At 40.9% G+C, this 10780-nt stretch overlaps 1 protein-coding gene across 1 annotated transcript; it reads left to right on the plus strand.

The window, feature by feature from the left end:
* The first annotated feature begins 4474 nt into the window (after positions 1-4474).
* On the plus strand, positions 4475-10259 carry rab5aa (RAB5A, member RAS oncogene family, a). Its single transcript, XM_080532607.1, has 6 exons — positions 4475-4510; positions 6305-6535; positions 6757-6908; positions 7011-7133; positions 7289-7382; positions 7848-10259. Exons 2-6 carry the CDS (start codon positions 6370-6372, stop codon positions 7961-7963), a joined length of 651 nt encoding a protein of 216 aa, XP_080388733.1. The 5' UTR covers positions 4475-4510; positions 6305-6369; the 3' UTR covers positions 7964-10259.
* The last annotated feature ends 521 nt before the right edge of the window (positions 10260-10780 follow it).

Raw genomic sequence — 10780 nt, forward strand, 5'->3', positions numbered from 1 at the left:
GAACGCGCAAGCAGGCAAGGGCAAAAAACCTGTACACTGTGCATTCAGGACATTTTTCACAACACAGCTTGGTTTTCTCATGAGTTGAATGAGGCAAGGCAAGTTTATTTGTATAGCACATTTCATACAACAGGGGCAATTCAAAGTGCTTTACATACATTGTTTAAAAATACAGCAAGAGGAGCATAGTAAGAAAATAAAAATTACAATGAATAAAAGCAAATATAAGAAGTAAATAGATAAAACATTTAGGGTTAGGGTTATTTCTTCAGGGAGTTTGTTCCAGGAGCATGCAGCAGCGTGACTGAAAGCTGCTGCACCGTATTTTGTTTTTACTCTTGGAATTATTAGCTGATTAGTCTCAGCTGACCTTAGGGACCTTGTGGGAATATAGGGTGGGAGGAGATCTGATATGTATTTTGGTCCAAGACCATTTTGTGATTTGTATGTTATTAGGAGGATTTTGAATTCAATTCTCTAAGAGACTGGTAGCCAGTGCAGGGATCTCAGGATTGGTGTAATGTGTTAAAATGTCTTTGTTTTTGTTAGGACCCTAGCAGCGGCATTTTGGATGAGCTGCAATTTACGAAAAACTGGTTTCTCCATCATTTGAATATTAATATAAAGTAGTCTATAGGTTGTATGAGATTGTTCAGTGGTATTCGTAATATTCCATAAGACAGTTGGCAATGCATGGTGTGTGTGTGTGTGTGTGTGTGTGTGTGTGTGTGTGTGTGTGTGTATGTGTGTATGTGTGTGTGTGTGTGTGTGTGTGTGTGTGTGCGTTCAGGGTTTTAGGGTGACATAGTGTTCTTTAATGCCTGTTCCACTGTCACACAGATCAAATTACCTGGTGTATGGATGTCTGTGTTTTCATTGCAGGTCTAGTACATGTCTCAGGCAAATTGACTGTGATAATTCAATCCCACAACAATCAGCAAGCATATACTGTACACACATACAGTAGTCTTAAGAATACTGATCAGAAATGGTTAGCTCAAGGAGTGTATTTTAATAAATGGAAATCACAGGATCTGACCCTCTCAAAACAATCTCACATTGTTGCCGTTGACATTCTCACCCAATAAGGAAACTGCAGCCCTAAGCGGTTTGTTGCACACCACTCACCATTATTTTGACCTCTAGCCAGAACTCTGTAAATCCATTATGTCTTGGTACTAATGGTTTCCATTCCTTGACCCTTTTCAATGTGATCGGCGATCTGAGAAGATCTGAGTGCAATATTGCCATACACCCAAAGGCATTTTTCATTGTGTCCAGTTGTGCAACGCTCCAAGACTAACAAAACTGACGTTGTATAACAGTTCTGATAGTATTGATAGTACATTTAAAGTCATAATGCAAATGATGGAGCTCTATACTGTAGCTGTTGTAATTTTGGATGGACATTGTTATTGGTTGTTGTTCAGTCACATGTTGGTTGGAATTATCTGTTTATTAGGCATTGTAATTTGATGGCTATTTTTCAACTTTTTCAACTTTATAATTTGATGCTCATCATCTAACATTGTTATATTATTGCACATTGATTGAACAGTTACAGTTTTTTTTATATTGGCAGTTAACAATCGGCATCCGACCATCTCACAGTTTAAATTATTTAATAAGATTATTTTTTTTAAATGTTGCTTATTTACATAAATATAAATGTAAAAGTCTAATATTTATGTACTTTCTGACCAAATAATAGTTAGGCTAAAACAAAATATTTTACAGGAAGGATTACATTTAGCATTTTATTTCACTGTACCTTACTTGCTATGTCATGAGGGCCATGTGGATTTTGAGATAAACTCTCATGACTACATATTGGGAAGACCTCTCATCTGCTGCAAAATGTTGGCCTTTTATCTACTGTTATCTAGTGTCTTAGTGAAACCCCAACCATTGATTTGACTATTACACATACATTTTAGCATCTCTACTGTATGTTATGGAACGTATTTGTAACCTAATGCATAATCTGAACCCCATTGGTCTCTTAAAGTGGCAGTGGGCTAATGGCATTGTGGAGAGAACAATGCAGTACAAAATGGACTGCACTTATAAATGGTAAATGGACTGCACTTATATAGCTCCTTATTCCAAACCACTTTACAATGGCCTCTCATTCACACATTCACACACCAATGGCGGCAAGCTACCATGCAAGGCACCGGCACGCTCATTGGGAGCCATTTGGGGTTCAGTGTCTTTCCCAAGGACACCTCAACACGTGGAGCCAGGGATCGAACCACCGACCTTGTGATCAATAGATGCCGGCTCTACCTCCTGAGCCACAGACGCCCCATCAAAACAAAAGGTTGTGAGTTCAAATCAAGATCATTAAAAATATCCCATCATGGACACTCGTGTCCATTTATGTAGGTAAATGTTATTTTATAATTCTCTTTAGTTAGGAATCAATGGGCAACCTTGTACAATATTGGATCATCAGTCAAACAATGACATGTAGAAAACCTTCCTTTACAGTCCACATACAACCGTGTCACAATGCAATGACCATCAAATGCTGATTTTCAGAAACCAGTATTTTCAACCCATGATCCAACAATGTAGCAACGTTGGATGATGACCATCAAATAACAACCAATAACCAACATGATATGTTACCACATGCTATTGTGCAATGTTTGGTTTTAACATTGTCCCATTTTCCATCATAAACAATATACAACGATACAACCAAAAAGCAATATTAATACAATGCCTGTTTTTCTAAAATGCCCATGGTGACAGTATTGCCACATACAAAGAACATTTACTGTATGTATATTTTCCTTACAGTATGATCACAGAATGATGGCTAACCTCTCAATCACAGCAGAACACTGACCTTCGCTTTATGAAAAGATGCTCCCTTTACAAAAACTCATGATTACAGTTATATAACTTGATGAATTGGAAATAACCACCATGCTGTTTGTGAGGCATCCAATATAGCCTCCTTTACATTAGCCCCGAAGGACCAGACATACTGTGGGTTTCATTGAATAGTGAGTATGACCTTAACAGTGGCATACTTGACTGGGCTAAGTGCACTGTGAACTAAGCATAGCACCACAGTCAACGTATAAGAGGTTAGAATACAATGCCAGGTGAGTCTGTAGGCCAACCCCCTATTGATAAATAGGTTGGCTATGGGTTGCTTTGTTTATTTACCAATTGATCTGCTGGATGGATTAAATGATTGATTGACGAGCAGAAGCTTTATAGAGGGTTGGAGAATATTGACACAGTTAAAACGTAATACTGTAATCTCTTTTATTTAAATGAAAAGGTTCTATAGAGGTTGATGTCTTCTATGTTTATCGTAATACTGTTAATAATATTTGTTATGTTATTGTAATATCATGTGTAATGTTTTTTGTTTACTGTGTACCTCACCTCATACGCAGCTGTCTTGTCTATGGTAACTATGGGTATTACATAATAACGTTGTATGTTTAACCAATGTCAATAGTTATGACAGAAATAATTTCCAGGCTTGAGACATCCACCACAATGAGCAGAATGGACTGCAACAGACTTCAATGGCTATCTAGATCTAAATCAAATAGAAAACAATAGAATCACAAACAATTTGTCTGCAATACCAATAAAGAAGTAAATATTGAAGAGTTGGGTAGACATGAGTTGGTCATCAGCGTGAACAGAGCTCATGCATTATTTAGACGGAGGGCTCCCTCTGCTGGTTCAACCTTATCAATATAGCTTTACACATAATACATCTGGATTATTAGTACCAAGGACGGAGACATGAGCGAGGCAAATGTGTAATACAAGTTCTTATACATAAAAAATTAATAAATATCTATAACAGAGTTCCAAGTGAAATACAGGACCAGACTATGTGAAAATGTTTTGATCTTTTGTCTCTTGTACCACCAACACATTAGGACATTTCATCTGACATTGTATGTAGTTTTTCTAGTGCATGATACACTCTGTGAAGAACCTTCTATTGTAACAGTTTGTGTCTGAGATTATAGAACACGTGTGGATTTTCATACAAAAAAATCCTCTCCATCATTATCAGCAGCAGCAGCAGCAGCATCATCATCATCATCATCATCATCACCATCAAATAAATTCAATTACATTAAAAACTGAACGTTAAAAATGAAAACAATGAAAACAATATTCAAACAACTTTATTGATTATTATTATTTATTAATTAATAATAATTAATAATAATAATAATTATTATTTATTAATTTATTAATTATTTATATTATTATTATTATTATTTATTAATTCCCTCTGGGTATCATCAAATCATCATCATTCATCATCATCATCATCATCATCATCATCATTCCCATCATCCAAAACATCAGACATCTGACGTGATTTCCTCTTCTGCAGAGAAGACGCGCCGTGTGACGTGGCACGAGGGGCGGAAGAGGGTGTTTGTGTTTTGGTTCTAAAGGGGAAGTTGCGAGAAGAAAGAAAGGAGGAGACGTGATCGGGGTGGTTGAATATTTTGTAGGTTTCAACAATAACGTAAACCGCAGTTCGCTCGTTTGTTTATGTGTAAGAACTATTGTGGGGGTGTTTAGTGTTCAAAAACATCGCCTGGCTCTCAGGTACAGTAAGCGAAATAGTCTTGACAGTTGTGAATGTGAGCTCGTTCAGTTGTCAGCTGGCTAGTAGTAGCTAGCTTGGCTAGGCTGTTGATGTCTGGTGTGATGAGAGAAACGCGAAAATAGGCCGTGGCCCCGACATAGTTGGGAAGAGCCCTACTAAAGGGTTTTGTCAGACCATCGCTTCTCAACAACGTTTTGCTGTGTTATTTTTTAGGTACTTTGTTAACATTGATCATGGGTGGATAGTGAACAACACCAGCAACTCTGCCAGCTAGCTAGATCTGCAGCACATCATTATTCTCCATCACATGTTCTACTTATTTAGCGAGCTGACGCTGTAATGTATGTGGCTTGTTTTTAGCACTGCTGTCAGCAGTCGCCAGGCAAACGGTATTAACCAGCTAGGACTCTGCTGTCTGCTGTCAACAAGCAAGCTAGCTAAGCTGAAGTCAGCTGGCCAGCACTTTGGTTCTGTGGAAAATGGCGTCCTCCCTCCTCAGTTTGATCAAGCTAGCTACGAAAACAAAGTAGGCTAGCTTTCTAGTTGCTAGCAGGTCCTAGGTATGTTGCTGTCACAAGCTGATTTGGTAAACATGATATGGTTTGAGACGTTATTGTTGGCTTCCTTATCCAATTCAAACGTTACCAGGCATGGTTGTCATAAAGCTCTCCTATTCTGCAGTGAAGCTGTCAGTGTCAGTATCTAGATTGTGGGAATATGACATGCATTGTCAGTCATACAGCTAAATAGTTTTTTGCTCAACTTTGCACTTTTATCAAGTAAATAGCTAGCTTACTACTAGTAAATATGACTACTACTAATAGTGTGACATATTCTGTGCTAGTTAGTGTAATGTTTTTCTGGAAAATTCACAAGCTTGGAGGTGGCTCGTAGACAATCGTTTAAAACAGTTGATTTTCTCTCTCTCTCTCCCCCCCCCCCCCCCCTCTCCCTCCCTCTGTCTGTTTTTCTCTCTCTCTGTGTCTGTCTGTCTGTTTCTCTGTTGGTCGGTTGGTCTGTCTGTCTGGCTGCATGAGTGAAAGAGAGACTTGTCACCCAGACTGGTCACCTGTTGTGTAGCTTGACTTAACTGGCATCAGCTATGTTTATTTTGACAACTTCACCACAGATTTCTCAGGGCAGAATGCCACTAGTGGTTGCCATGGTAACATGCCTCTGTATTTCCCTATCTCTCATATCTACTGTGGAGATGTGATAATCTGCCCAGTGCATAGCCAACTCCTTGAAAAAAGATGGCCAGTCAGGGATCTCTTTTTCTCTGGGAACTTGAACTTTAAAAATTCTGACTATTTTCCCCATCTACTACAACACCCTAACATACGGCATCACCTTAATTTAGGCATATCAAAGAAAACCTGTTACAAAGTGACATGGAATAGAATGTAGAGACAGATTCAGAGATAAAGCTGTGCCTTTAGGATGTACTTTGGCCAGAGAGATCCTCTGCACTCCACTATTTCTGAAGTATTATTCCCCTGGTTTCTTCCTCTTTCTTTCTCTGGGAGGTTTTACATTTTCACACTTGGCCTGCAGGATGTAGGGTTGGAGGATGTAGTACAGGGGAACCTTACAAATTAAGCCAGCTAAATATGCACAACGTTTAGATGATAATCATAACTCTCTCTCTCTCTCTCTCTCTCTCTCTCTCTCTCTCTCTCTCTCTCTCTTCAGCCTGCTACAGCTGAAGCCCTGACAGTGCAGTCCGACGCGCAGGACACCGGGGGATCTGATAGGTCATGGCCAATCGGGGAGGAGCTACGAGACCCAACGGGCCCAACGCTGGGAATAAGATCTGCCAGTTTAAACTGGTTCTGCTGGGGGAGTCGGCAGTGGGGAAGTCCAGTCTAGTGCTCCGCTTCGTCAAGGGCCAGTTCCACGAGTTCCAGGAGAGCACAATAGGAGGTGAGCATTGCACCTGTTTAGTAGTGTGCTGGAGGGGATGCAGCGTGTTCAAACTAACATACAATGCACATAGTCTACTAATTATGGTCTTTCACTAAGATTTTGTTCAATCGGTGTGAAGGAGGTAAATATTTGCAATTCATTGTCATAAAACATGTTTGTCATTATCCTCTTTTTCTATGATGTGCTTGACATCTCTGTGTGCTCTGTCCCCTCTCCAGCGGCCTTCTTGACCCAGACAGTGTGCCTAGATGACACGACAGTGAAGTTTGAGATCTGGGACACTGCAGGACAGGAGCGCTACCACAGCCTGGCGCCCATGTACTACAGAGGGGCGCAGGCCGCCATCGTGGTCTACGACATCACAAATGAGGCTAGTTTGAATAGTTGAAATTGGGGAGCTCTCCACGTGAAAAAGTGCACCAAAGTAGAAGTAAAAAAAAGTATTTAATGGTACCATTTCTCCTCTCCCCAGGAGTCATTTGCACGGGCCAAGAACTGGGTGAAGGAGCTCCAGAGACAAGCCAGCCCCAACATCGTCATCGCTCTATCAGGCAACAAGGCAGACCTTGCCAACAAGAGAGCCGTGGACTTCCAGGTGAGTCCAAACATCGTTATACCTTTCCAAATACCTGGCTGATGCCAGTCCGATGAGTTAAAAACACTCTGGTCTAAACCTCAGATGACTGCTGACCCTCCTCAGCAATTTATAACTGCAGTTTGAGACTGACTTTCTTTTAATGTATTTCACAGGATGCCCAGTCTTACGCAGACGACAACAGCTTGCTCTTCATGGAGACGTCGGCCAAGACATCTATGAATGTGAACGAGATATTCATGGCTATTGGTAGGTTTTTATTGCCCTGTGGCCTGATTTGCATGTGCATATTTAACTTAAGTCCAAATTGACATTTAAACTAAGATACAATGGTTATCATAATTTTTAAATCTTTATTAACGAAAAATAATAATTACATTTGTGGTTTTCTTTTGTTGCTTCTGCATTCACCACTATCTTGTCGATGATTTGCATGGCATTCTGGGAGATTTCGCATAACACTCCGTTTGGAGTGTGCCTCTGAAAAAGTTTGGAGGGCCATGTAGCCCTACCACCTCGCCCTACCTATACATCCCAACAACAATCGGGACACCTTACATGTGATAGGGGCAAGGGGTGAAATGGGATTGGGCCAAAGTGAAAGTACATTTTGGGGCAGTTTTATTGTAATAAGTAATGTCAATGTTTTGATCCATATCAGTCCTTGTCAGCAATGGCCATTTTGAAGTGTGTTGTTGTCGCTTTGTCCTCCAGCAAAAAGATTGCCCAAGAGCGAGCCCCAGGCTGCCGGAGCAAACAGTGGGCGGAACAGAGGTGTCGACCTGACGGAAACCGCCCAGCCAACCAAGGCCCCCTGCTGCAGTAACTAACACGAAGCCCCAGCCCATTCCCCACTGCAGATATTAATGTGATCCATGCCCCGACTGTCGCTGCAGTAACTAATGCGAAGTCCTGCCCCTCCAAACTCTGTTCTGCAGTAACAGAAAAAGACGCCCGCGACTCCTCCCCTCTCCTTCCCTCCTTTCTGCAGTAACTAATGCAACGCCCAAATCGATTTCACTCAACCCAGCCCTTCTCCCCTCTGGTTCTGCTGTTACTAATTGAGTGCCCCCTCATCCTCACCCCACTCCCAACTGTCGGTAGCAGCAGGACTCATTTGCAGGACTCTTCCAAGTGGTCTCTCTCTCCTGGGATAGCTAAAGACTCTTATTGCTGCGTTTCTAATACAGAAATCTCTCTCTTTATGTCCTTCTTTTGTTTTTGTTTCTTGTTTTTTTTTATTTAGTTCTTTTTTTTATTTTATTATTATTGTATGTCAGAATTATGGATGCATGTATCACTACAAGGCCTAACATGGAAAAATCTAATGTTTTAACTTTATTCAGTGGCACAAAAAAATCTAAAGAGAATATAGAGTGAGTGAGAAGAGAAGTGTCTCTGAAAAGGTGAGGAAGAGAGAAGGAAAGAAGACAGGAATGGAGACAGGAAGGGAGGCGTTTGAGTTCCACCATGCTCCTCAGCTTGCTAGGGCTAAATCTTCACAAGGAAAAGACTGTTTTGCAGTGGACTTGGGTCTCCAGTTTCTCTCCCTCTCGCCCTCTATCAGCACTCTTCTTTCTCACGAGTAACGTATTCATATGCTTTCCCCCACTTAAGTAGCACTAGTATAGAGTTCCCGGCCCCATCCCAGGGCCTTGCCTGCTTCTAGCTGTCCTAGTGGCATCGTGCAATGGTTCACAGTAATGACTCTGTGACCTCAGTGTCTGCAAGGACCTACACAATGTAAAGCAACCTACTCCCCAGCCCACATTTGGTCCCAACCCTCCCTGTCATTGCCACAGACCCCTCCTGGTGGTTGGTTTTGGGTCATCTCCTTATGGGTTGCAGTGTCGTCTGATTTACTAAGATTAACTTGTGATTTGGTTAATGTGCACAGCACCTTTTCAGGTGTAAATACGTTGCTGGTTAGAAGACAGCTGTTTTTACAACTGGTGCAGCAGGTGAGGTGACTTTGGGAAGTGTTGCGAGATTCATCAGAGATCAGCTGACACTGTGGCCTTGTCTCCTATTGAGCCCAGAATGATGAGTCATCCCTTCTTGTTCTTTAGGAAGTGCTTTAGACCGTCTGTGGGTTCAGAGTGCTGGGCTGTTCTTTAGGAAGTGCTTTAGACCGTCTGTGAGCTCAGAGGACTGGGCTGGCTGTCTGGTGATCAAACATCCGTTCTCATAGAGACATCAAACATGCATATTTGCGCACACACACTGACAGTTTGTGTGTACATGTACCAGAGCTAGAATACCAGGCCTACACCAGTGTAACCCCCCCCCCCCCCCCTCATCATTAACATCATTGTTAAGATAGACACGCACACATACTTACACACACACACACACACACCAACACCCCCCCCCCCCTCCCAGTCTGTTCAATAACTCTGATGACAGGTCTGTCTTACTCATGCCTTGCACTAATGACGCTCATGAATATATCTTGTCATAATTACAGCCAGTGTGATATAAATATATATATAAATAATATACTGTAAATAGGGTGTTGCAATGTAGTCTACTTTTCGATTTACAATTGACAGGACTAATGCTTGCTAGGGAGTTGTCTAGATAATCATAAAAAAAAACTGTACAGATACCAGAAAACAGCTTTTTGGTCTGGGTTTGGAGTTATGTTGTTGTTTTTTTTCACAAAATGGTTAAATTATAATCAATGGTGGTCTTTATAAATGTATGTAGTGTTATTAACAAAAAAAATGAACTTGCATTTCTTTAGTGGTCTGTCTTGTACTTTTTCTGAAGAAAAACATACACATGTTTTGGTTTGTATTTTTTAACATTCTCTCGCATTTCACTAATTATTTCAGTGGTATAAGGCTAGGATGCCATGTCCAATACTCCCAATACTCCTTCTAAATTTACTAAATGTACAAATTCACTGGGTGTAGACTCCTTTTGGACAAGGCGGGAAGCAGACGGATTGAGTGACTATAACCGCCCGCCTCTATAACGTCTTGGTAACATTGTAACAACGTTGTACAAACAATGTAACAACCTTAGTAGCGAAAGACTGGTCGGTTCTATTGTTTGGGTACTAGCTGGTGAATCATGAATAAATAAATTAACACATACATAGGGATGTACATTGTATACGTTTTTTTTTGCTGTGAACACTTAATTGCAGCCGAGATTTATAAATGCAAGCATTTTACAGTACTGTTAAATAACGACCAAATAAATACAGAAATACATTTGATCATGTATATTGTATCCAAGTTGTAATGTTGTAATGTTATAATGCCAGTGTTTCCCCTACCATTGCCTTGGGGGGGCGGGCCGGACATAAACACCAAACATCTGACAAGCTAAAATATCCGCGTTTTTTAAACGCACCCAACCCGAATCTGGCAAGTGGCAAGCCCATAGGCTCTCTCCACACTTCGGTTCGCGCTGTGCCGCGCTGGAGAATAATCCGCTTGTTAAGTGGTGACGTGTTTCCGGGTCCAACGTTGGCTGAGACGCTGTCTTCGAAATGCCGAAATAATAATAATAAATTATATTTATATAGCGCTTTTCCGAGGCTCAAATACCCTGACAATATGGAGAAAACGGGAAAGTGCTGTGTCCCTTGTTGTATGAATAGATCCGAGTCTAAAAAACGATTAAACTGTCATTCT

Source organism: Nansenia antarctica, assembly GCF_963989245.1.
Source record: "Nansenia antarctica genome assembly, chromosome: 5".
Lineage (NCBI taxonomy): Eukaryota > Metazoa > Chordata > Actinopteri > Argentiniformes > Microstomatidae > Nansenia > Nansenia antarctica.

Excerpts from the sequence above, each read along its gene's own strand:
- rab5aa (XM_080532607.1), top strand. The coding sequence starts at position 6,370 with ATGGCCAATCGGGGAGGAGCTACGAGACCCAACGGGCCCAACGCTGGG. Across the intron at positions 6,909-7,010 it reads TCTACGACATCACAAATGAG|GAGTCATTTGCACGGGCCAA; the intron begins GCTAGTTTGAAT and ends TCCTCTCCCCAG. Across the intron at positions 7,383-7,847 it reads CGAGATATTCATGGCTATTG|CAAAAAGATTGCCCAAGAGC; the intron begins GTAGGTTTTTAT and ends TTTGTCCTCCAG.